The sequence below is a fragment of the Rhinolophus sinicus genome, linkage group LG07, assembly GCF_036562045.2.
Source record: "Rhinolophus sinicus isolate RSC01 linkage group LG07, ASM3656204v1, whole genome shotgun sequence".
NCBI classification, from domain to species: Eukaryota; Metazoa; Chordata; class Mammalia; order Chiroptera; family Rhinolophidae; genus Rhinolophus; species Rhinolophus sinicus.
In genome coordinates this window covers 64,335,576-64,363,219 of record NC_133757.1, presented here as the reverse complement: position 1 = coordinate 64,363,219, position 27,644 = coordinate 64,335,576, and the positions used below count along the sequence as shown (strand labels likewise).

General features: G+C 37.0%; 1 protein-coding gene and 1 non-coding gene across 2 annotated transcripts; both read right to left on the bottom strand.

Moving 5' to 3' along the window:
- Positions 1-87: 87 nt before the first annotated feature.
- LOC109437156 (mitochondrial import inner membrane translocase subunit Tim23) lies at positions 88-27,626 on the bottom strand. The gene is made up of 7 exons (XM_019716162.2): positions 27,311-27,626; positions 24,899-24,957; positions 13,549-13,642; positions 13,244-13,328; positions 10,756-10,814; positions 8,813-8,923; positions 88-702 (listed from the first exon to the last, which is right to left on the bottom strand). Exons 1-7 carry the CDS (start codon positions 27,414-27,416, stop codon positions 587-589), a joined length of 630 nt encoding a protein of 209 aa, XP_019571721.1. The 5' UTR covers positions 27,417-27,626; the 3' UTR covers positions 88-586.
- Positions 11,346-11,548, bottom strand: LOC141572961 (small nucleolar RNA SNORA74). The gene has a single exon (XR_012498550.1). It is a non-coding gene; the product is annotated as a small nucleolar RNA SNORA74 (small nucleolar RNA).
- Positions 27,627-27,644: the final 18 nt, after the last annotated feature.

The window sequence follows — 27,644 nt, the reverse complement described above, 5'->3', positions numbered from 1 at the left end:
ATATTTGAGGTTGTTTAACGTCAACTTTGATGGAGAAAAATTTTAACCTGTTAATGTCGCCAATATCCCTTCATTTCAACACAAACATGAAAACATGTTTTAATTTATTTAGTTGGGGCAGAAAAAGATACCAAGAGTAACTTTCACTTTATACCCAGAAAGATGCTTTTAAATAGAGGCCACTATGTTTACACTGGAGTTAGGACTTTGGTTGTTTTCACTCTTTATTGGGAATACAGGACAATTTGAGAGTTTGGATCATGAAATGAACAAACGTGGTGACTGTACTGACAACAAGCATGACCTGAATTACGGGAGTGAGTGCTTTTCCAGTTCAAGGGTGGGAGCGGGAACAGGTGAAGGTTCTCCAGAGGAGAAGAGAGCCGTGTTACTCAGTCACTAGCGGGTTTTGGCTTCAGCTCTCACGGCTGGAAGGACAGCCGGTCCTGGTCACCATCCATGATCTTCATCACGGCAAATAGGAATCTCCACACGTGTTCAAACTAGGTAAAAGAGAGTAACTCCAGACTGACTGGTAATGGTGTGGATGACTACTCAAGTGTCCTCTATTCAACTGGCAAAGTCTTCAGAGTGACGGCTGTAGCACGGAGCCTTTCATATGCTCCCAGTTGTTATACAGCGCATAGAGGCCGGTGAGCGTTAGTCCTGCCAGGCCACCGCGTGCCACCCCTCGGAGACCACCTGGGAGAGAGCAAACCAGACCCGTATGGCACAATGTCCCAGCATCAAAGGGTTAAGTAAGAGTATCAAAATTATACACATACATGTTTATAAATACTCCATCCCAAAAACGAGAATAAATGTTTTAAAATAAACCAAGACTGCAGTTCACGAGACATTCTCTGAATAAACTTGTCAATATACACACTGTATTTCCATATCTAAGACCTTTTTTACTTTCAATGTCACAATTTGTACTTAAGACCATCAGCGTTAACATTTTTTTTTTCGCTTTACTGTTCAAGTCCCAGCAAATCAGTAATTGCCTGCTAGTCATACAGTTTAGACTCCCCTGGCACTGTCAACTGAATAAGGCTATGATGAAGACAAGGCGACACCCTCTGGACCCTGCACAGGTCCTCCAACACCAACTGAAGACTAAGAGGTGATAAGACGGCTGTAATCAAGCTTTGTTAGATGCTGATGAAGCACCCACTCACCCAGCTCCTGTTCCCGACATTGCTGTATCAGACTTAACTAATGAGCAACGAGGCATTCAGTGTCCACACACTAGTTGAAAAACATTCAAGGATTAGACTTTGGACTGTTGCTTAACAACAAAAGAATAGTTTTCATGTGGAAAAGGACTGGTAACAGATACTTTGAAATGGAGAAACAAAAATGTTTGTTTCAATCAGTTACCTGAAAATAGTCCCCAAGTCTAATAACAGGAATGGGATCACCCAAAGAAGTTATTAAGTGCTTGATGTTCTCTTCCCCTTTCACAAACATCAGGACTATAAACTTCAAGCAGCCTATCTTGTACCTGTGGAGTCTTTGTCTCAAGTGGTGTTATTAGGAAGGCAAAGGTGGAACGGAGCTGTCGTCCAGTGGTTACCTTACTAGAGGCCCTTTGGTGACAAGCCAGTAAATTCTGTCAGTCAGTGATATTGCTGAGTCAGAACCCTTCAGACCAATCATTTCTACAGTCAATGTCCTGCCAGGTGGCTTCAGCTGATAGATTAAAGGGCCCCTCCCTCCAGGAGTGCCTCCAGTCTGAAGAGTTCTGATAGCCGACCTGCTTCCACTATGAGATGCCCTAATTATCTCTCTTCAACAGACTGAAACAGAAATTGCATCCATCATCTATAAATAGCTGTCAAATATGTGGGAGCGGGATCAGAAACATTAAAAATACTTCTGTAAATGGGATGTATCTCCAGGTCCCCATCATCTTTTCATATCATTTTGCCATAGTTTACGCATGGCAGTTGAACTTGGAACTGTATTCAGTGTGGTTCAAACATAAAAGTAATGTATACTCAATCTGATCATTTAGAACAGTCTAATAAGGATCTACCTCATACCTTTGATCAGTAAGTCAATAAAAAGTTGCATGGGCTGAAAGTGAACTATAATGAAACCAAATTTCTGAAAACGGAAAACTACCAAGTATAGGAGAATAAAGGCTAAGCTATCTGCAGTAGCATTATGATGACTTAGTTATTACCGTGTTTCCCTGAAAATAAGACCTACAGCCATCAGCTCTGATGCGTCTTCTGGAGCAAAAATTAGTATAAGACCGGGTCTTATATAAGACAGTCTTTATTATATTTATATTTATATTATTATATTACATTGTATCATATATAGTATGTAATACTATACATATTTATTATACCCGATCTTATGTAAGACCCAATCTTATATAAGACCCGGTATTATACTGTAGTATATAAAACCTGGTATTACATTATATATTATACCCAGTCTTATATTAAAATAAGACCAGGTCTCATATATAATTTTTGCTCCAAAAGACACATTAGAGCAAAATGGCTAGGTCTTACTTTTGGGGAAACACGGTAGACCTAAACTTGTGAGTGTAATGAGGGTTCTTTCAAGGTTACAAAGATTTTGTAAATACTCTAACCCATTCTGAATCAGCAAAGCAAAAGCTAAGGTGGCCTTGCTATTTATTAATAGAAAAATGATGGAAGGCAGGTAATCAAAAGCACACTAATTTTGCAGATACTATTTCCTGGGACCAAACATCAACTTCAGATCAACTCCCCTGAACCTTTAGTAGATTACAGATCCACGGGACTCTGATGTCTGCCTACTGGTTTGAATTAGCTGCAAACTATTCCTGCCAGTTGGCCCTTTGCTTTCAGTGTCCTAAGAAGTTTTCTACTTAGCCCTTTCAGAATGCTTTTCACACTGGTTTTCAGCTCTCAAATAACAAGCCTTCCGGGCATAGGCACTGAGGTAACAAAATGAAACGGAACTAACTAGAAGGCTTACAGATATTGGGGACGTGAGGGGTTATTAAGTGTTCATTAAGAATAATTCATCCCCCAGAAAGCTTTCTACCTTCTCACCACAATGAAACAAATTAAGTTCAAATCTACTGTTGCTTTTTTGAAGGCTAGAAAAAAGTTATTTGCAGCAAGAAGATACCAAAAATATGCTGTTTGATTTGCTAAGCAGTTAATCCTGACTCAAGGGTAGCTTTAACCACATTCCAGCCATGTTTTAGTTTTAACTTTCCATTAATTACAGGGTTTTCCAACTGGCTCATCTGTTAAACGTTTTGAGGACCCCGTGGTTTTGGGCTTTCTGTAATCAAAGAACTTATAACTAAGCACAGGAAGTTGATTAGCAAACACACCTGCTTTGAAGGCCAACGGTCAGTTTCTATAAAGCACAACAACCATGTGATGTGTTTCACAGTTTTATCTTCAGTCCAGTAAGGGCACATATTAGCTCTTCTAAACATGGGGGAAATGAGGCCCAGAATATTTAAACGCCTTGTTTGTGGGGCAGGGAGTTAGTCAGTGGCAGAGTTTACACGCTGAATTGACAATTACTTGAGAGTAGGAATCAGCAAATTTTTCTTAAAATGGCCAGAAAATAAGTATTATTAGGCTTTGAGGGACCAAAGGCTGTTACTTAAATAATCATTTAAAATGTACCTTAAAAAACATAAAACAGGAGCTGGCTGTGGCCCCTGGTGTATCCTGAGATGGCTACTGAACACCATTCAAATGGTTTTTGCACTCTTTAACTTTAAAAAATTATTATTTTTAAAAACTGGTAAAATACACATAACAAAATTTACCATGTTTTAGTGTACAGTTCAGTGGCATTAAGGATGCTGGCACTGCTGTGCTGCCATCACCACCACCATCTCCAGAGAACCTTTGTACCCATTAACCAGTAAACCCCCATTCCCCTCCCAACCTGCCTAATTTATTATGTTGATACAGCTTCACATACTTTTTTTTTTTTTATCCAAGTAGCCCATATAGATAAATTTTAAGTCAATACAGTACTAAGAGATTTCAATGATGCAGAAGTCTGGTGCCCCTCTCCACCCTCCCCACCTCCCCCTACTTCCCAGGACCCAAAGGCAATCACTTTAATTCTTTGCTCATAATCTTCATGTTTCTAAAGAACATGATTATCTTGCTATTTCTTGATTTTTCTAGGAAAACTGTTAAGTCTTGTAAGAATTTTACAAAATGTGCTAAAGGCAGAAAGGAAGTCACTAGTTTTATACGGGTTATCTCGTTTATAAGTCTATGACCCTTTTACTAGGTTCTTCTTTGCCTTCTTGTTTTATAGGCAAAGAAACTGAAATTCAGACAAGTTACTGTCTTTTTCACACAGTTGTTTAGTGATCTAGTGCTAGTCAAACCCAGCCTGACTCCAAAGCCTATGGTCTTTGTCACCACACCAAATCGCCTCCAGGACAGAGAAAAGAGCAATGAGGAAAATTTCTTGAAAGGGGGAAGGAATAACAGTTGAACTGGGACTTAAGGATGGACTGGATTTCAAATTGATCTGTTTGGTCATCTGATAGGAATAAGGAAGGTAGGAGAGACAAGTTTGGAAAGATAGATTAGGATCACAGAATGGAAGACTGGGGTGAAAAATTGCAACTTAGGTTGAAAGGCACCGTGTCACCACTGAAGGTTTTTGGACAGGAGTTATGAGATTTAGAACCATCCTTGAGGAAGATTAAGCTAAAAATAGTGAATAGGTAAGATGGAATCGAGGTAGAAGCCTAAAGTGAAAACGGTCAATGAAAAATACTGTTAAACAAGTTCAAGGCTTGTGATCAAGGCCTTAACTCAGGTGACAGGTGGTAAACTTCACAACTGATGAAATGAGGGGATGGTGAGAGAAAGACAGAAAGGTTTATTCTTTCTTTGCTTTGGAATCACAGCAGCTAACTTCACTGGGCTTCCCTCACCACTGTCCCATCCACCTTTTCTTTGCAATCCCTGTTCTTCCACGCAAGAGTAAACCCACTAAAATATCTCAGTTGTTTCTCACTCCCCACATTACTGTGTACTTTTAGGGCTATCTTTTATTAGGTTCTTAGTCTTTTGGTGGGTGCTTTTCTGTGGGTGGTAGGGAATGTCCCAGAGCCCTTTGAGAATCTTATGGAAGATTTAGAGGGTTTATCAACCTTGAGTGAACATCTCTTCATGTAAACTCTGTACTCAGGAGAAAGGTGAAAGTTTAACTCTGGGAGTTACAATTTAAGGCTTAGAAGTAAACGGATATGCAGTCCTTAGGAGGTAAGAATGAATGTCCAGGAGAGCAGACCCTTCACAGTGGTCCATGCAGCTGTCTTCTCCACCATCTGGTCCCTGGTCACATCTACGAGTGCGGATTCTACTGCTCTTCCCACTGTCTTTCAACTCCTGCTTCCCAGCCTGTTGCTGCCGTCACCGTCACCTCAGTCCCTCTCTCCACACTTGTCACATGAGCCCTCATCTGTCTATGTTCAAGTACCACCTTCACCGGGAAGCCTGTTGCAAACACCGTGGTGCAATTTTGCCTGGATGCCAGTTTGCTGCAGAATAACGTGCCGAATGTCAGATGACTTGAGCAAAGAATCTACATATTTAAAGTATCAATAATGCCGAACTGCCCTGAAAGTACTTGTTTATCTTTTGCTGATATTAAGAGTCATCTACCATCACTTCTAAGCCAGTTGGTGAAAAACATTAACGATTGATTTTGTTTTCCCTGGCTGCTTGTGAGACTGAGCAACTTCTATTGTTTAGTAGTCATGTGTATTTTTCTCTGAAGTGCTGTGTCATGTGCTTACTCCATTTTTTTATTCAGTTATTGGCTTAAGGAATTTGTTGAAATGTTTTATATATTATGGCAGTTAGCCCCTTGCCTATTATGTTATCTGCATTTTTATTTACTGGGAGGATGTTAACGTCAATAACAGATATAAAGAAGGCACCAAGAGGCTCTTTCTGGCACATACAGTTTAATTTTGAAAGCCTGGCATTCCTAGGTAAACAGGACCTTTTAACAATAACCCTGATAATTGCTTAGTTTGATAAACTGGACATGTGTATCTTTTTACTTTTACTTAGTTTTCTTTTTATAAGATGACTTTCTTATAGAAGGAATAGGATTAACAGGTGAGGGAGTTTTTGTGAGTGGAAAGGGGGCGCCCACGTCTTGGTTCCTGAGGACTTGTTTTCTGAAGATGAAATGACCAGGCCTCTTACACATTTCTAAGGATGACAGAACTACAGCTGCCGTTGTCCTGGTAGAGTACTGGTCATCAAACAGATTTTCATGTGCCACAGGGAATCTAATGAGATTTCACACCCTTTGGAAAAGAGTTCCATGGTTCATTAAATAAGCATTAGGAACTGAAATCATATTAGAATTATTACTTTAAAAGTTAGCCTCTCTTTGGTCTGACAACTACCTATTTTCTCATGTATTTTTCTTCATGATTTTTCTTTCTACTACAGTAGCTGCATACCTGAGTCATATTGCTTTCGTTCTAAAGTTCTTCCTTTAAAAAAAAAAATTCTATTTTTGAAGAGCACAATGGGATTGGAAATATTTTAGGTTGGCAGGAATTAGTCATTTCCTAAATGTAAACTTTGTTCCTTAACAGTTTATGCTGGCTCTAGACTAAGAGTGCCTGAACTCTTTTCCAAATCCGGAAGTTGAAGTTATATTTGTATTCCTGTCACACAAACTTCATAATTCTGTGCTCTGTCTTCTTAAGTTTATTCCAAAGCAGACATCAGTAAGACACACTGATTTGCCTTGTCAGGCTGACTTTGGTTTGTGAGCCAGGGCTGTGAAGCAATGTCGGAATTCTGGGTCGGCTGACGATTTACTTCCTCTGTGCTCCACACCGCAATGGAAACTGCAACCAGCTTGTCACCTGACACAGGATTCATGGATATTCTTTATTTCTTTTTCTCATCTGAGCCAAGGACCTACTCTTCCAAATTTATGTTGGAGGTGTCCCTGGCTGTTATAAATGCCATTACGACAAGGAAATCCTTGACACAAAAAGCTAGGCTCTCATTTCTTTTGATAATATCAAGTATTCAGCCTTTTCCTTTCTATCTTTTAAATATGCACAACATGTCTTAAACCAGAGGATCATTCAGTTCTTACATTCAGGACTGCCCGTAACACAGGCTATGCCATAAGGGCTTGCCTTGAGTAAGAACACAGGAATGGTGGGCACTGAGCTGGCGCTTCAGTGACTGTCCCCGTGGCAGAAACAACCCACCTCCCCACCCCCAGCTCCAGCCACATGACAACACGCAGTGGGAGCTTGGTGTCTCCCACTCATTTGAAAAAAGCTGGAATTCCAGAAGTTTGTGTGAAATTTCCTGGTTTTAAAATATTAATTTGATCTTTTTAAATACAGTTTGGGTCAACCAAACTCTTGCTGGCTGAGTGTCACTGCCAATTAAAATTTTAAATTTGTCTGTCTGATACTACAGATTGTTAATGTGAAAGTATTTTTAGGTTTTTAACAAGGTTTTTCTATGCCAAGGTAATGTTTACATGGACATAAAATGTATTTACTGTCTTATTCTACCTGGGAGCACTGTTTGTGTATAAACACAACTACATGTGCTGCAAGAAGTTTTGTGAAGTCTTAGGAATAAAATTCCAAATGCAACCTATTACCTTACTCTTGGATATGTCAGGAAAGCTTTAACTTTGTAATCCTGTTGAAACTTCTCTCATTTCTTTCTAGTAAAAATAAAGCAAAAATGCTACTTGATGTATGTGGAGGAATTACTAAAAAAACAATTGCTCAGTTAATCAAGTATCTAATATGTAATAAAACAAACAAAAGTACTTTTCAGAGGCAGGAGTACAGGACGTATGCAGTTTAATTAAGCCATTTTAAACAGAAAATGTGATGACAAATTTGGAGTTATCACTAGTTATACATTTTGAAAGAGCTCGCCTTAATAGCGTGCTCACTTATAAAACTGGGGTGTGATTATCTCTTCACAGAGTTTTAAATGAAACAAGTTAAGTGCTTATTGCTGACAGCAAAATCATAATTCAGTGAATGTTAATTTTTTCCCCCACTTTAGAGGAGAATTGGGTATTTGAACTTCATCTAGATCATTTTGGTTCAACTCTTAGGGCTTTATTTTCTCAAAACTGAATATAAGTTACCTATGTTCGTTCATTAACAATATTATTCACAGTAGCCAAAGGTGGAAGCAACCCAAGTGTCCATGAGAGATAGATGGATAAATAAAATGTGGCATATATGTGCAATGGAGTACTACTTCAGTCTTAGAAAGGAAATTGTGACATGCTACAACATGGATGAGCCTTGAAGATATTATGCTAAATGAAATTAGCCAGTCACAAAAATACAAATATTGTATGATTCCATTTACATAAGGTACCTACCAGAGTAGTCAATTTCATAGAGATAGAAAGCAATTTGGTGTTTGTCAAGGCGCTGAAGGAAAGGTGAAATGGAGAACTGTTTAATGGGTAGAGTTTCAGTTTTGGAAGATGAAGAAAAGTTCTGGAGATTGGTTGCACAACAGTGAAAATATACTTAACATAGTGGAACTGTACACTTGAAAAATGGTTCAGATGGTGAATTTTATGTTATGTGTATTTTACCAAAATTTTTAAAAAATCAAAAAACAAAACCCAAAACAACCACAAGGTTTCAGAGAATACTAGATTACACTACAAAAAAAAAAAAAAAAAAAAAAGAGTCTAGTTTCCTTTGGAAACTATGGATAAAACACATACTTCAAGTATACTAAGCGACAGCCCTCCATTCAACAGAACCTACCTGTGCATTTATACAACATGCCTGTCATGGTTCCAGCTGCTACTGTATTGAGGTCATCTTCAGCACCTCGTGTTTTCTCAATGATGACGCCAAATGCACTATAGAGCAAAGCTACAGGGGAAATGGAACTGATCAGTAATAAAAAAGGGACTGCAAGTCAGTATGACAATTCTATTTAGTTAAGTGTATCCTACAGATACCATTCTATAAGTATTCAAAGAAATAAAGAATGATCAAACACTGTAAAACAAAAGTCTGGGAACAAATAAAATGCCCATCAAGAGGGGACTGATCCAGAACGGGACTTTCCGTATAATGGAATACTACATACTCACTTAAAACATAAAGGAGGAAGAGCTATCTATGTTCACTGATATGTAAAGCAGGCACGTGTGTATGACTCTGGATGTGAAAAGAAGATATTTGGGAAGATTCAGAAGAAACATTAATAGTAGCTATTTACGGAAAGTACCACTGGAGAGTCCCAGGAAGAATATCTTTAATTTTTACTTTTATTCATAATAGCTGTACTTTGGATTTAGAAACAAACACATATGTATTTCTATTTTAAGAAAAATACAACTTTAAAAAAAGATGAAGTTTGGTTCTTGCATGTATAGAAACTATAACACTAACGCTATTTAGTTTTCACGAGATCTCCTATGCCTGCAAAAATTCCTATTCGCCACAAATGCATTCATCCTTTTCCTCACCCTTTCTCAAAATTGCCACATTTGACCCCTCAACATTATACCAAGCTTGGTCTTACAACTCCTCTGTTGTGATGTTTTTATAGTTTTATAAAGTCTCTTCTTCCTGTTTCAACTTATTTACTTGAACAGAACACTGTAATATGATCGATATTACAAAGGGAACACATGTGGTGACTGGCCATCCCAGTCTGCTCAGGACAGGGTTTCCTGGAACACGAACCCACATTACTGAAATTAAGAAAGTCCCGGGCAGAACAGGATGGCTGATTACTCTAGGTAATAGGAACAAATAGGAACAAAGTAAGATAAGGTGACTGTATACGGGGGGTGGGGGCAATTGGGGCATGAGCAGCATAAGGAAACAGCCATTTACTAGGATCCCAAACATGAGTTTGACTTTATAGTGTGAAAGTGCACTACTTCCAAATTTCATGACAAGGCTAGGATTTTACCTTGTCAACAGAGGCCTTTTCTATCTTTCAATTAGATGTCTACATTTCCCCTTACTGAATCTGCCACATTTAAAAAGATTTTCAGACTTTTGACTAAGTTACAAAGAATCTTGGCTGTTAGGGCCTAAGTGCCACAAGTAGGTTTATTTTAAGTCATGAGTAATTAAAAGATGAACCATTCATAAAAAACATAGTATGAAATCATCTGGCTCTGACTACTACTATATCACCCCTTGCTTAGAACTGCAAATGTTTTCATTATTCGCAAGGGCCCCACTTCAACTCTGGCAAGTAAGTCTGGGAAATCTACTCTACGTAAACAGAATGCTGAATGGGCTATAGGGAAAATACAGCAAGAGCGCTGGATTAACCTAGCCTATCTCACTATAGGACCACAAGCCACCTATCATATGTCACTACAGGATCATGAACCTTTCCTAAGATACAAATCCATTTGCCTTGAACCTAAATTATTTGGATTTCATTTAGTTAAAACACAATTTTATTTGGTGTCTTGCTTGGACAGGAGAGTGTGTACTATTTAAAAAGACTTAAAACATTTAGAGAAAGTATTCAAGGTAGTTTTAGCATCTGGGATTATTTTGTCATCTAGTTCACTGCCTTTTCCTGAGTGGTATCTACACTACTCACTAGAGTGTGGATTGAAACATAATGTTTATTATCCTAGACCAGAATTTTGGTTGATCAAACTGTTCATGATATGTGTACATTCTATCTTTGCATTAATCATTTATTATCAAGTGAAATCTCTACTTACCTAGAGAACCTAGAGTATTAGCCCAAAGTGCCCCTTGTCTGGTCACCATGTTCAAAATTCTACAAGGGCAGAAAGAAAAAGAATCTGTATTTAGAATCATTATTTTTCTAGTAATTTGAAAAACCATAATTGCAGTTATTTAAAAAGCAGAAACCTAATATCCAAAGTTTCCTTAATTTAAGAACGTACTACCTCCTCAGAATGCAGTAAGAATGGCTTTTATTTTACAGAAATATAAATGAAGGTAGGTTAAAACTTCAGTCTTTTTGGGAAACAAGTAGGGAAAATTCTTATTAAATATTTAAAATTATTTAAAATATATCAAACATATAAAGACTTTGAATGACAGCCTGGAATGTATTTTATAAAGAAGTTAACAAAAACTGATCTGTGTAAAAAAAAAAAAAAAATGCCATTATAATGGACAAACTAGCTTACAATTAAGTTTTTCTTGGGGGAAAGGGGGAATATATATTTAGAATATTAAGTAGAATCAAAGCATGGAATATTATAGCATATAAAGCAGAATTAAAGAAATATACTCAGAGAAAGGGAAAAAGCGAACTAGAATACACAGAGAAAGCATACTGTGTGTGTGCTTCCAGACTAGAACTAAGCAGCCAAAATGAATGCTTAGCACACTCTCAAGGAAGCACAGTTCTGCCGTCACCAGTGCCAGACGCCACCAGAACAATGACGGAGGCAACTGAAGGAAAAAGACAGGACATTACTCTCCCAGCAGTGTAACACCATCACAGGAATGGTTCTGTCCGGACAGCTGACTACTGCTGGAGATTATGGAATTACAGTAACAAATAGGAAGAATTCATTTACTCAAAGAATTCATTTAAATTAATGCTCAACAACAAATACTTGTATTACCACTAAAAGGTTGTTTATGGAGAAGTAATTGTTTCTAATTATGTTACCTATTTACTAATATATTTTAAGTTTAGCACATTGTTTTTTCATTTGTAACAAGCTTTTAAAACTGTGAATTTTCATTATTGTATTACTGGTAGCACTGCAACCTGGTAAAATTCTTTGGGTTGCAACTGGGCAAGATACCTCCATTTACTGGTTCTCTACCTACTTCTCACTTTAGTCATCTCTCAACAACCCTTAAAGGCAGAAAGTATAGAAAACTTACCTAAGATCACAAAATAGTGAATAATAAAACGAGGCTTTAAAGCTATATAGGTCAGTCTGGCCCGAAGCCCTATCTTCTTTCCATTTTTAAATGCTGTCTCCCTATCTAGGACGATCAGAATGATATTAAAAAATGGCAAAGACGACTTAAAAAAAATGCAAACCCATTTGACTCTCTCCAAAAAATTATTATTGTTTTAAGAAACAAAGGTTATTTTTCTAGACCTTCCACTTTCAAATTGGTGTTTAATGATCTGTCATTGGGGAGATGTGTTTCAAAATAATATGGAAGGGAAGAAACGGATGGGATACAATTGGTCCTCGTTGATGGTTGTTGAGGATGGGTTATGGTTCAGTTGTTCACTGTACTATTTTGTCTATATTTGGATATATTCAAAATTCACAATACAAAAAGTTAAAAAAAAGTTATTTGAGTAAGGGAAAAATATTCAATATAAGGACATTCAAGGATCTGGGCTGGTAAAGCAAGGGCACTGACTGACACAGTAACAGGAATATGAAAAACTTCACACTGCCTTTAGGAGTCCAGTCCCAAGGTCTAATTCTAGCACACCTGCTGCCATCTGCTGGCTCAACAACAAATAATGAAGATAAAGTTTAAAAGTATCCTAAAACAAAACCATGAGCCACCATTGAAGAATATCTACTGTTGATTCCACTCACATGAAGTACAAAAACATGCAAGACTAAACAATGTGTTACTAAGGGCATATCAACAGGGACTGGTCATGTTTATTTCTTAAGTAGGCTGAAGATACACATTATGCATGCACTTTCTGATCTTTTAAATTATACGTTCCCTTCTCTGCAAATCTATTTCCTGGGAGAAGACTGTCTTATTCCTTTCGGAATGATCTCTAAGTTCTAGGACTTTCAATTAAATTTTCTCCAGCTTTCCATTTCAGAAATGGAGAGTGAAGTTAAATTCAGGTCAAAGAATAGCAGATCTAGCAATCACTCTGATGTGCTTATTTCTTTATTACCATGTCCTTTGCATGACCCTGAACAGTCCAAATAATGTACTAGTAATTGAACTATTTGAAAAGCAGGTTATATAGGCCCACAGAATGGAACAGGTGTAGCTAAGAAGTCAGGATGGGGTGGCACCAGCTGACTGAGGGACTCAAAAATCACTCCTTTCAAAAGCTTAAATTCAGTAATCTGAATCCTTAGTTCCTTTTATTTTGAATAAGGAAAAAAATTGATCAAAAAATATATCAATACTCTAAATATTTGTAATTTCAAAGTTGTGCTCATCAAGGCAGAGTAGAGGTTAATATTCAAACATCACTACATCAAATGATTACATGAGACTTACTGTACGTTTCTTGGTTTGGACCAGGCCATGTTCTGGGTTTCCTTCAATCCTAGCCGTAGACCGTTCATTGCCCCAAATGCAGCCCCTAGTAAATCATAGTAACAATTCATCCAAATAATATGGCTTTGTATTAAAAACAACTGCACTTCTGATTCTTTTTCATTTTTATTTAATAGGAATAGATGAAAACTGTAAATAATGATTCTTAAAACAACACTGAAAGCAATATTCTAATTGCTTTTGATTTTAAGCGACTTTGACTACTTGGATTGAGGACACTTAAAAAAAAAAATTATTATACTCACCTGTCATACAACATCCTCCAATGGTGAAGAAGGCCAGTTCAAATCTGCCCCGGGTTTTATTAGCTCCAGTTGGTAAAATAAACTCATCTGTATCCTAAAGGGATAATGAAAAGCAAGCTTGAAATACCCTTTAAGACAGAGTACTTGCAAAATATTTTTGAATTTGTTCAAGTAATTTTTCACAGAAAGGAAAATCTTAAATTAACTAAAACTATACTTAGTCAAACAAAAACTTTCTGCAATAACAGCACCTAAATCAAAGTGAAATGAAATATATAACATGTATAGTTATGCTCATCAGTTCTTAGGAGGGATTAGTTCTTAAGGCAGGATTCTCTCTCAGAACTGCTTCTCAATGTAAATTTGATAGATTGTATGTAATTTGCCTTATTTAGTGATAAATTTGAAGCAATAGTGTAACAGTTTAGGAAAGACAGCTCTGGAGAAAAGTAAATTGAAAGATATGAGAAGTAACAGTTGATAGAATATGTCTGGAAGGAGAAAACTCATTCTGTAGCTACTCTTTATCAGGCCCCATTTTACCACCATAAGACCAAATTCATTGAAAAATAAAAAAGAGCAGAAACAATAAAAGCACAGCAGTTTGGAGCAGTTATGCAAGGGCAAAATTCTTTTCTTAATGATTATTCCTTTGACCATCTTAGAAAGTGATAAGCGCTGTTTCCAGTAAATGCATACACAGAATTTGGTACGAACATCTTGAAGGTCACTCAAGAATCTTAGGGTTGGAAATGCTACTATAAGAGCACAACATCACTACCTGTGCAGTATAATACACTCTTATGAAGAACACGTCCAATACATTTTTGCAAAGCTTTCCATGCAAAAATGGTTAGAAAAAGCTTTTGTAGTACACTCACTTGGCAACTCACTGACAGGTCCCTTTGCCAAATACTGACCTTTGGCAAATATATCCCTGATTAGGAAAACCATATCTCTGCACTGATTTCTGGCTTGTGCATACATTCTCAGCAAAAATTGCACAAATAAGCAAGTACATCTACTCTTATCAAACAGAAATGGTCTGTTGGGCAGTAACAAGTGAACTGTGAATAGATGTCATATCATGATTTATTTATCATACATTGTTTTGTAAATTTTGGGTGTTTCTTGATTTTTAAATTAATGACTTAGTTTTAAATTGAGATTCTGGTTTGAGGTTTTTAGAAATGTGATATTTGATTTGATGAGGTAAATAATTAACTTTCAATCTAGAAATGGGTCACTAATTACAAATAGGAAATTTAAAAAAAAGGTTGCAATGAACATTAGTTAGCACACATGCATGTTACTACTCATCACCAACTAACTCATCGCTGAGGTCAACTACAACGAAAGCACTATGAGGGTTGAAAGCAAATGTACATCAATCCACATGCAAAGCACTTGAAAACAATGTGATGGTTACTTGTCATTGGGGCTTTTCAAGTTAATAAAAATGTACTGTTTCATAAAATGAAAATTTGCAAAGGTTTTTTTGAGGGAGTAGACCATGGCCAAACTACATTAATCTTTTTTGGGGGGTGGAGGAAAGCCCCCATTAAATTAAAGCTCTTGGTTTCTATAAAATGATGATGAACAGCTTTTTTGACTGTCTTGGCACCCTTGTTGAAAACTTGACTATAAATGTGTTGTATTTCTGGACCCTAAATTTTACTTTGTCGATCTATAGACCTAGGCTTATGTCTGCACCATAATGCCTTTTTTAAAAAAAACTTTCATTTATTTTAAGTGTGTTTTTCCAGGACCCATCAGCTCCAAGTAGTTGTTTCAATGTAGTTGAGGAGGGCGCAGCTCACAGTGGCGCATGTGGGGATTGAACCGGCAACCCTGTTAAGAGCACCAGGCTCTAACCCACTGAGCTAAACGGCCACACCCACAATGTCTTAATTACTGTAGCTTGGTAGTTAAGTTTTGAAATCGGCAAATGGGCCGCCCCCACAATGTCTTAATTACTATAGCTTGGTAGTTAAGTTTTGAAATCGGTAAATGCTCCAATATGTTCTTTTTTAAGATTGTTGGCTATTCTGTATCCCTTGAATTTCCACATGAATTTTAAAATCAGCCAATTTCTGCAAAAAAAAAAAAAAAAAAAAAGCCAGCTGAGATTTTGATAGGGACCGTTCAATCTGCAGGTTGATTTGGAAATTATTATTTTAACAATATTAAACCTTCCAAGAAACTGGAGTATCTTCCAATGTATTTGTCTTAAGTTTTTTTTCAATAATGTTTTATAGTTTTCATAGTATAAGTTTTGCATTTTTGTTGAACTTACTCCTGAATATTTTATTCTTTTTGATGTTATTGTAAACGGACTTGTTTTTGAACTTTCACTTTTGTAGTGTCCATTGCTACTGTATAGAAAAATAAATGATCGTGTATATTGATCTTGTATCCTTCAACTTTGCTGAACTTGTACATTAGTTCTGGTTTTTTTTTTGGTGGTTTCTTTAGGATTTTCTATACACAAGTTCATGACACCTGCAAATAGGTAATTTTTTCTTCCTTTATCAATTTGGATGCCATTCATGCTCTAGCCTAATTGCCCTAGTTAGACAATGTTGTTTAGAAGCAAAGACAGTGGACATCCTTGTCTTGTCCCTTATTACTGGGAAAGGATCCAGACTTCCACCACTAAGTATGATGTTAGCTTTGGAAGTTTTGTAGATACCATTGATTAGATTGAAGAAGTTCCCTTCTATTCCTAGTTTCATGAGTGAGTTTTCAAGTCACAAAGGGATCTTGAATTGTCAAATGCTTTTTCTGCATCTATTGAGATAATCATGTAATTTCTTTACTTATATGGCATAATACATTGATTTTCAGATGTTAAATCAGCTTTGCATTCTTCAGATAGCCAAAAACCACTCTTTGAAGTTTCTTGATTAGTTTAGTCCCCTATCCTGATATTGTAAACTGAGCTTTAAAAAACCCTGCCATTTGAAGCTTTACCTGTATTGAATCAGCGTCTTCTGCAAATTACAAAAAACCCCCAAAACAAATAAAACCAAAAAACCAAAACAAAAGAATGCTGAGGCCAATGTGTAAACCTTAAAATGTATAACCCCAACTTCAAATGTTTGTGTTCATCTGACTGCTCTTATCTCACATGTCTGAATATTAATGTGACCTAATAAACTCAAGAAATTAAGTACATTTTTTAATATGTAAGAATTTGATTCCAGATTTCATTTTAAAATGTTCCCAGGCTTTACATTTTCATTTAACTTATTAGGTTGGTGCAAACGTAATTGTGGTTTTTGCATTGTTGAAATTTGCCGTTTGATACTAGAATACATTCTTAAATAAATGGGGTTATATTATACATCATTTTAACGCACATTTCTCGCTTTATGTTTCTTTGCCAATGACGTATTACTTGCTGTTTATATTTATTTTAGACTATGGAAATGATGTTAGACAAAAAGCAAATTCGAGCAATTTTCTTATTCGAGTTCAAAATGGGTCATAAAGCAGCGGAGACAACTTGCAACATCAACAACACATTTGGCCCAAGAACATTTGGCTAAAGAACGTGCAGTGCAGTGGTGGTTCAAGAAGTTTTGCAAAGGAGAGGAGAGCCTTGAAGAGGAGCGTAGTGGCCGCCATGGGAAGGTGAAAACGACCAATTGAGAGCAATCATGGATGCTGATCCTCTTACAACTATACGAGAAGTTGCTAAAGAACTCAATGTCGGCCATTCTAGGGTAATTCAGCATTTGAAGCAAATTGGAAAGGTGAAAGAGCTCGATAAGTGGGTGCCTCATGAGTTGACCGCAAATCAAAAATATCGCGGTTTTGAAGTGTCATCTTCTCTTATTCTATGCAATAACAAACCATTTCTCGATTGGATTGTGACGTGCAACAAAAAGTGGATTTTATATGACAACCAGCAACGACCAGCTCAGGGGATGGACCAAGAAGAAGCTCCAAACACTTCCCAAAGCCAAACTTGCACCAAAAGAAGGTCATGGTCACTGTTTGGTGGTCTGCTGCCGGTCTGATCCACTACAGCTTTCTGAATCCCAGTGAAACCATTACATCTGAGAAGGATGCTCAGCAAATCAATGAGACGCACTGAAAACTGCAATGCCTGCAGCCGGCTTTGGTCAACAGAAAGGGCCCAATTCTTCTCCACAACACCGCTCAACTGCACGTCGCACAACCAACACTTCAAAAGTTGAATGAATTGGGCTACGAAGTTTTGCCTCATCTGCCATATTCACCTGACCTCTCACCAACCAACTACCACTTCTTCAAGCATCTCAACAACTTTTTGCAGAGAAAATGCTTCCACAACCAGGATGCAGAAAATGCTTTCCAAGAGTTCGTAAAATCCTGAAGCACGGATTTTTACGCTACAGGAATAAACAAACTTATTTCTCGGTGGCAAAAATGTGTCGCTTAAAATGGTTCCTATTATGATTAATAAAGATGTGTTTGAGCCTTGTTATAATGATTTAAAATTCACAGTCCAAAAATGCAATTACTTTTGCACCAACCTAATATTAATGATCTCTTATAACTTTGTAACTAATAACTCCAATATTTTTACTGGAGTGCTATTTAAATTCCTTGTTGCTTTTAAAAATAAACTTTTAATTTGTGTTCTAATCACTCACTCACTGCTGCTTCTCATCACATAGGTGCAGACAAAGAAGCAGGAAGCCATTTTTGTTGCATGCCCCCCTGCCCCTAAGTGACTTTCAGGGAATTTAAAGAGCTCGTCCGTTTTTTGTTTCTCCCTTTATTTTTCTCTTTCTCCTTCTTTGGGAGCCAGACATCAAAACCAGGGCATTTAAAAGCAACTGCTGATAAAGACAAAATTAGAAAGTGGCATGCCCAGGAAGAAGTATAGGCTCAGAAAAGAAGGAGAAGAGCTTAAGTTTACACCTCAGGCTAGTCCTCAGAACAGACACAGCCTGTAATAATATATTTAAAAAACAAACAAAAACCAAAACAGTAACAACAAAACAAACTTTGGGAAAAAAGATAAATCTGATTTCCAGACTGTCCAGTTTTCAATAGCAAATCATAAAACATACAAAGAAACAGGAAAGTATGGCCCATCAAAGGAAAAAAAAAACAAACAGAAATGTTCCTGAAAAAAAAACACCACACCAAAAAACCCAAAGACCTGGTCGTGGATCTACTAGGCAAAGACTTTAAAACAATTGTCTTAGGATGCTCAAAGAATTAAAAGAGATGTGGAGAAAGTCAAAATAATGTCTGAACAATATTAAGTATCAATAGAGACAGAAAATTTAAAAAGAAAACAAAAACAAATTTTGGAGTTGAAAAGTACAATAACTGAAAAAAATCACCAAAGGAATTCAAAGCAGATTTGAGCAGGCAGTGACAAAGTGACAAAAATAAAATCATTGACCTTGAAGACCAGACAATAAAAATGACTGAGTTTTAGGAACAGGAAGAAAATCGGTTGAAGAGAAGTGCACACAGCCTAATAAACCTGTGGGGACACCATAAAGGGGATTAAGATACAGATTGGGGGAGTCCCAGAAGAAGAAAAGAGACAGAATAAAGAACGGCTGGAAACTTCTTAAATTTGATGAGAGATAAACATGAACATCCAAGCAGCTCAATGGACACCAAGATAATTTCAGACTCACATTGAGTCACATTAAAATCAACTTTTAAAAGCCAAACACAAGGAGAGTGTCTTGAAGGAAGTTCATCACACATAAGGGATCCTCAATCAGATGACCAGCAGATTTCTCAAGAGAAACTTTGAAGGTCACAAGGCAGTGGGCTGATCATACCGTATTTCCCCAAAAATAAGACCTAACCGGATAATCAGTGTTAATGCATCTTTTGGAGCAAAAATTAATGTAAGACCGGGTCTTATATTTTATTATATCACATAAGACCCAGTCTTATATTATAGTAAAATAAGACCCGGTCTTGTATTAATTTTTGCTCCAGAAGATGCATTAAAGCTGACTGTCCGGCTAGGTCTTCTTTTCAGGGAAACACAGTGTTTTTAAAGTGCTAAGAGACAAAAATGTCAACGAAGAAATCCTCTCTCTACTAAATCTGTCCTTTAAAGTGAAGGAGGTATTACGACATCACCAGATAAACAAAAGCTGGGGGAGTTCATGATCACTAGACTTGTCCTGAAAGATATGATTAAGGGAGTCCTGCAAAGTGAAATGAAAGGACACTATACAGTTAACTCGAAGCATTTTTAAGAGATAATCTCAATAAAGGAAAATACTTGGGAAATTTTAAGTTAGTCTTATTGTAACTGGTTTCTAACCCCACATTGCTATCTACGTAATTTTAGAGTAAGCATTTAAAGAATTATTAGTATGTTTTTGGGCTCACAATACGTAAAGATACAATTTTGTGACATTAACAACAGAGACAGTGTGTTAAAGGAGCAGCACTTTTGTTGTGTTACTGAAGTTAAACTGGTATAAATTCAAATTAGTATTACAACTTTAGGATGTTAAATGTAATCACCATGGTAGCCACAAAAATATAGCTATAGAATATCCGAGAATATACAAAAGGAAATGAACAAGAAATATTTCACAAGTAAACAATGCAGTAATGCAGGAAATGAGGGACAAAAAGCTGGAAGGCATATAGAAAACAAATAGCAATGACAAAAATCTCTGCTAATCAGCAAACACTTTAGAAGTAAATGGATTAGCTCTCTAACCAAAAGACAGAGATTGGCACAATGGATTGAAAAAACATGATCCAACTATATGCTGTCTACAAGATTCACTATAGATCCAAAAACACAGAAAGATTGAAAGTCAAAAGGATGAAAAAAGATATTCCATGCAAATAATAACCAAAAGAGAGCAAGTGGCTATACTAGTATCAGAAAACATAGATTTTAAATCAAATAAGGTTTCGAGACAAGAAAGGACATTTTATTTATAAAAGGTTTAACACAGCAAAAAGATATAAAAATTATAAACATTTAGTTACCTAATGACAGATCATCAAAATATATTAAGAACTAAGTGACAGAATTAAAGGTAGAAATAGAAATATCTACAATAATAATAGTTAGAGCCTTTAATAGTCCACTCTCAATAATGGATAGCAACCATGTTACCAGACACAAGATAAGGAAATATAGGACTTGAACAACACAATAAACAAATTAGACCTAACAGACATATATACAACACTACCGAGTAAAACTACACATTCTTCTCAAATACACATGGAACATTTTCCAGGATAGACCATATATTAGGCCACAAACTAAGTCTCAACAAATTTTAAGGTACCATATAAAGTACCTTCTCCGACCACAACAGGATGAGTTAGAAATCAGTGATAGAAGTAAAACTGGAAAATGCACAAATTTTTGAAAATTAAACACCCCCTTAAACAATCAATAATGGATCAAAGAAGGAATCAAAAGGAAAATTAGAAAATACTTTAGAGATGAGTAAAAAAAGAAAACACAACATACCAAAACCTATGAGACTTGGTGAAAACGGTGCTAAGGGGGAAACTTATAACTATAAATGCGTACATTAAGAAACAAACAAAAAAAACCCCCTCAAATCAACAACCTCACTTTACAACTTAAAGAACTAGAAAAAGAAGAAACTAAACCCAACCTAGCAGAACGAAGGATGCAATAATGATTAGAGCAGAAATAAATGAAAGAGAGAGGAAAAAAAAAAACCAAACAGGAGAGAAAAATCAATGCAACCCAAAGCTGGTTCTTTAAAAAGAACAACAAAACTGAAAAACCTTTAGCTAGATGGGCAAAAAGAAAAAAACGATAGAAGACTCAAATTACTAAAATCAGAAATGAAGATGAGGTCATCATTTTGATTCTACAGAATTAAGGATTGTAAGAAAGTACTATGAACAACTAATTGTATGCCAAGAAATGGGATGACCTTGATGAAATGTACAAATTCCTAGGTACACAAAACTCAGCCAGAAACAGAAAATCTGAATAGACTTATAAGGTGATTCAGTCAGTAACAACAACAAAAAAATATCTCACAATAAAATCAAGCAAAGTACTGAACTCGATGGCTTCACTGGTGAATTCTACCAAACATTTAAAGACGAATTAAGAATTCTTTTCAACCTTTTTCAACTATTGAAGTCCAGGAAATATCTGGGACACTTCCATAACTCTTTGTATGAGGCCAGCATTATTACCCTACCCTGACACCAAAGCCAGAGAAAGACACTATAAGAAAACTACATACAGACCAATATCTCTTTTATGAACATTGATGCAAAATTCTCAACAAAATACTAGGAAACCAAATTCAGCAGCACATTAAAGGGATTTTATACACCATGACCAACTGGGATTTATTCCTGCAATGTAGAATGGTCCAATATATGAAAATTGATCAAAGTAATACACCACATTAACAGAATGAAGGGGGGGAAAAAACTCTACAGGATCACCTCAAATGATGCAGAAAAAGCATCTGACAAAATCCAAGACACTTTTTGTCATAAAAACACTCAACAAATCAGCAATAGAAGGAAATTACCTCAACGTAATAAAAGCCATACATGGAAAATCCAGTGAACATTATACTCAAATGTGAAAGACCGAAAGCTTCTCCTCTAAATTGGGAACAAGGCAAGGATGCCCATTTTTGCTCCTTCTATTCAACAAACAGTACTAGATGTTTTAGCCAGAACAACCAGGCAAGAAGAAATAAAAGGCATCCAAATCAGAAAGTAAGAAGTAAATTTTCTTTCTTCACAGGTGATCATACATGTAGAAAATCCTACAGACTGCACAAAAAGAATCCTGTTAGAATAAATGAAGTCAGCAAATTAACAGGATACAAAGCCACACAAAAATCAGATGTATTTCTATCTACTAACAATGAATGGTCTGAAAAAGAAATTATGAAAATAATTCCTTTTATAATAGAATCAAAAAGACTAAAATGTTTAGAAATTAATCAAGGAGGCAAAAGTGTCCTAACTGAAAACTACAAAACTTGCTGAAAGAAATTAAAAACATAAATAAACGGAAACATATCCCATGTTCATAGATTGGAAGACTTAACATTGTTAAGATGTGAACATTACCCACAGCAACCTACAGATTAAAATGCAATCCCCATCAAAATACCAATGGTGTTTTTGCAGAAAAAGGAAAACCCATCCTGAAATTCATATGGAAATTCTCAATGATTCTCGAACAGCCAAAACAATCTTGAGAAAGAACAATGCTGATGGCCTCACAATTTCTGGTTTGAAAACTTACTACAAAGCTAGAGTAATCAAAATAGTGCTGTATTGGCATAAAGACAGACATATAGACCAATGGAATAGAATACAGACCCAGAAATAAACCCTTGAATACATGGTCAACTGATTTTCAACAAGAGTGCCAAAACCATTTTACGTGGAACATGTCTTTTCAACAAATGGTGCTGTGAAAACAAGATAGCCACATGAAAAAGTGAAGTTGGATCCTTACACTAACACTGTACAAAAATTAAGTCAAAATGGATTATAGACCTTAATGTAAGACCTAAAACTATAAAACTCTTAGAAGAATACATAGGGGAAAACCTTAATGACATTGGATTTGGCTTGATTTCTTAGATATGATACCAAAGGCACAGGCAATGGAAAAACTTGAAAAAATGACCATGAAAATTGAAAAATTTTGTGTATCAAAAGACAGTATCAACAGAGTAAAAATGCAACCCACAGAATGGTACAAAATATTTGCCAATCATGCATTTGATAAAGGGTTAATATTCAGAGTATATATAGAACTCCTAAAATTCAGTAACAACAATAAAAAAAAAAAAAAAACCCACCAGTTTCAAATATGGACAAAGGACTTGAATAGAGATTTTTCCAAAGAAGATACACAAATGGCAATATAAGCACATGAAAAGATGCTCAACATCACTCATCATTAGGAGAATGCATATCAAACTACAGTGAGTCACCATCTCATACTCATTAGAATAGCCATGATCAAAACACCCCAGAAAATAACAAGTGTTGGCTAGGGTGTGGAGAAACCGGAGCTCTTGTACAGTGTTCGTGGGAATGTAAATTAGTATAGCTGCTGTGGAACACAACATGGCAGTTCCTCAGGAAATTAGTAATAGAATTACCATATGATCCAGCAATTCCACTTCTGGCAATATAACCAAAAGAATTGAAAGGAGGGTCTAAAAGAGATCTTTATACCTGTATACCAATGTGCACAGCAACAGCATTCACAATAGCTAAAACATGGAAGCAATCCAAGTTTCCATGGAGAGATGAATAGATAAGCAAAATGTAGTAGTATTATTCAATGGAATAACATCAGCCTTAGAAAGGAAAACTATTGACATATGCTACAATATAGACGAACCTGAGGACATTATGCTAAATGAAATAAGCCAGTAACAAAAAGACAAATACTATACGATTCCACTTATTTGAGGGACTTAAGAGTACACAAAGCAGAGACAGAAAGCAGAAGGGTGGCTGTGAGGGGCTGGGGAGAGGGCAGTATGAGAAGTTATTTTGTAACAGGTACAGTAGTTTCCCCTTACCCATGCCTGAAACAACAAATAGTACTGAACTCAATATATACTGTCTTTCCTATACATATGTTCTATTTTATAAATTAGGCACAGTAAAAGATTAACAGTAACAGTAAAATAGAACAATTATAACCATATATTTTAATAAACTTTGTGGATGTGGTCTCTTTCTCTGATAACCCAGATGTCTGTTAAGTGACTAAGGGACAGTTAGTGTATACAGCATGAATCTGCTGCACAAAGGGATGGCTCACGCCTGGGTGGGATGGAGTGGGACAGCATGAGATTTCATCGCACTACTCAGAACAGCATGCTATTTAAAATGTATGACTTTTCATTTCATATTTTCAGAGTGTGGCTGACCACAGGTAACTGAAACCACAGAAAACAAAACTGTGGATAAGAAGGGGACCACTGTACAGTTTCAGTTATGGATACAGTAGGTGGTGATGGCTGTACAATATTACAAATGTACTGAGAAACACTGAACAATACACTTAAAAATGGTTAAGATAGTAAAATATGTCAATGTATTTTACCACAATTTTTAAAAATGGTAAAAACCAAATCCCCAAACCCTTTAAAGGGATTTAATTAACTAGTGTCAGGGAGAGATGCAAGCCATATCCCCAGGATTTGCGTGAAAAAAAGGGTGAATTTGGAGACTAGAGACTTGGTGCCTACATATCACAGATCAGGTCAGCATAAGTACTTGGCATTTTTAATTTTTTTATATGGTAAGATTAAACCTAACTATATAGTAAAATCATAAAGACTAGTCTTAATCTTACCTGCACGAGATATCGTGGATCCACATTTAAATAAGGAGACAGAGGATTCATACCAGTCACTAGAGAGAAAACAAAGCATATTACAACAACAAATTTTTTAAGTTATTTCATTTAGTGTTGATACTGTTCTTGTTTCATGTGTCTTGCAATTTTATCTTATAGGCTCACTGAATGTGACGTTTTCTCCCACTTTTCTATGCTTATCTTTCTTGTCTGGCAGTTTTGGGGTTGCCTCCTCCAGGGGTACTCAATCCCAAACCAGGTTTTGCACTGGTGACTCAGGCTCTCACACAAAGATATTGGCAGTAACATGGAATGAAAAAATCAAAGTAGCGGAAAGCATAGCCCAGGTCAATTATAAAGTTAATTTATTTCTACTTTGCTACAAGAATGAGTGACAAATGTACAAAGTACAAATAAGATTGACAAGAGACCGATGAATTCCATGGGAAAAACAGTGTTTGGGTTATGTGTTGTGTACAAATATGTCATGGCAGTCCCTTCAGATCTTAGTGTTAACAGTTGCTGACGATTTATTGTGGCAGAGTCAAGAATTCCTGGTTTATCGCCATAGGTATGAGGTCAGGATAAAAGAAAATGGAAACTCAGAGTGACAGACTTGAGTCCCACTAACTTTGAAATTAGAAAAATCTATCAAGGAAAATCAACTTTCTCATTTTAAATTTAACCTTTGGATCCTTCTGTATCTCAGTTGATTTTTCACAAATCTATGCAGTATCTGTGACTATGCAAATCTATGACTGATCTTTGCATCAACTGAAAGTCCTATCAGTTCTACATTCAACAGCTATCTTGTATTGTTATTTATAACCATCTTTATTGCTACCATCCTAGTCCAACCATTAAATATCACCTAGACTACAGTAACAATCTACTACCTAATTGGATTCCTTAATCGCTGTAGTCCCTTCAATTCACTTTCTACACTGCAACTAAAATGGTTTCTTAAGCAGAGGAAATCAGCCTTAATGGTTGTCATTTACAATTAACAATCAAATCCAAACTCCTTACCATGGCTTACAAAACACTACATTAGCTACCATTCTTGGCCCCTCTGATCTCATTATCTCTGACCACTCCAACTCCCTCCAAACTTTGTACACACAATGACCTAACAGATGATCCTTAAACAGCAAGTCTGTTTTTTCCCCCAGGACGTTTTTTGACTCAGGACATCTGAACTAGTCACTTTCACTGCAATACTTGCCTCCTCCCAAGCATTTGTATTGTATTCTGATCACAGCTCAAATGCCAATACTCCTGAGTAGCTGACCCTGACCCATTCTAAAACGGCTTCCTGCTCCCATCACCACCTCGTGATCCTGTTTTATTGCCTGTACACACATCACTAGCTCAAATGTTTTTGTTACTTCACTCACTTCAATAGGGTGTAAACTACATGAAAACAGCAGCCGTCTTTTAAAAAATTTTAAATGCTGTAGTCCTACTCCCTGAAAAGCCAACAGCCCATCCTAGGTGCTTAATGAATGGTGTTCACCCCTGGATCTCTCACTTTACCGTCAAATCTTGTTAATGTAACAATGTCTTCCCACATTAAGGCAGTAACCTCTGTGCTCCAAAACTCAGAACTCCTAAGACTTATATAAACTGCGTTCTAGATTCAGTTTTGACACATATAACACTAGGGAATTTTTGTTCTTGAGCATAAAGGACCTAGAGAAACAGCACGATTCTCAAAAAAGAAAATAGTTTTATAAAGCACTTATCCTCCAACTTCCTACTATCTTTAAGTCCACGTTGTATTCATCCACAAAGTCCAAAAGATCTGGAATACACATTTGTAAGATTGGGGAGAGGACACAGACACGGTATTCACGCTTCTGCATCCTGGATCTTGAGTATTTCCTTTCCCCAAAATCCTTTCTTCATGTCTGTAAGTACAGCTCACTTCCCAGCTCCTCCAGTTGTCTCGACTCAGATTTCTTTCTCGTCTACACGGTATTACTGAGTGTTTTGACGTGACAGCTACTTTACGGTTTGGAATATGCTACTTTGTGCTAAGATGTTTTCTACGGGGTCGCAATTTGGCATGCATTTCCTCGCAGAGCTGGGCTCTCCTCTTAACCTAGGGCCAAGCACACAGCCCAACACACAAGGAATGTGTGGGAAGAAAGACAGGAACAAAGCTTGACTACAAAACGGAGAAAACACGCAACATCTCCTGAGTCCTGGTCAACCAGAGAACTTCTCGGGGATCCATGGCACCAAAAACTCGTTCCATCACGAGGGCGCGGGAGCGCAGACACACTAACCCCCCCACTAATACTGCACAATGTGAACGCCACTAGAAAAAAGAACAGGGCATGCCGCATGTCTGGCGTAGTCGCAAGAACCAGTCAGAAATGTTCGCAAGCTAGGCCCGATACTTACGCGGGACGCCGGCCAAATCCGCGTGCGAGTAACCAGCTCCGCCGGCTCCGAAAAAGCCGGCCAACCCCCCTGTGGTTTTGTTGCCGCTTCCCCCGCCGCCCTCCATAGTGTCGCAGCAAACTGCCCGTTTGCTTCTCACCGCCGCCTCAGGGCAGGGTGGTCGGTACTGCCGTCGCTCCTCGGTAACGCCGGGGACACCCGCGTTACCATCGACTCCTTCACACGCTGACCTTCCGGGCGCCCGTGCCTGCTAAGCCTCACACTTCCGCTTTGCGACAGTGTACGCCCCGGAAGCCGAAGGCGCCTGACGGCAGTTTTCCGGTGGTGGGAAAGT

What these genes read in the sequence shown, in the direction of transcription:
- LOC109437156 (XM_019716162.2), bottom strand. Translation starts at nt 27,416, where the DNA reads ATGGAGGGCGGCGGGGGAAGCGGCAACAAAACCACAGGGGGGTTGGCC. An exon ending in GGATTTGGCCGGCGTCCCGC is followed by an intron (nt 24,958 to 27,310) that starts GTAAGTATCGGG and finishes TTTTCTCTCTAG; the next exon opens with TGACTGGTATGAATCCTCTG. An exon ending in CATGTTGTATAAATGCACAG is followed by an intron (nt 703 to 8,812) that starts GTAGGTTCTGTT and finishes GCTCTCTCCCAG; the next exon opens with GTGGTCTCCGAGGGGTGGCA.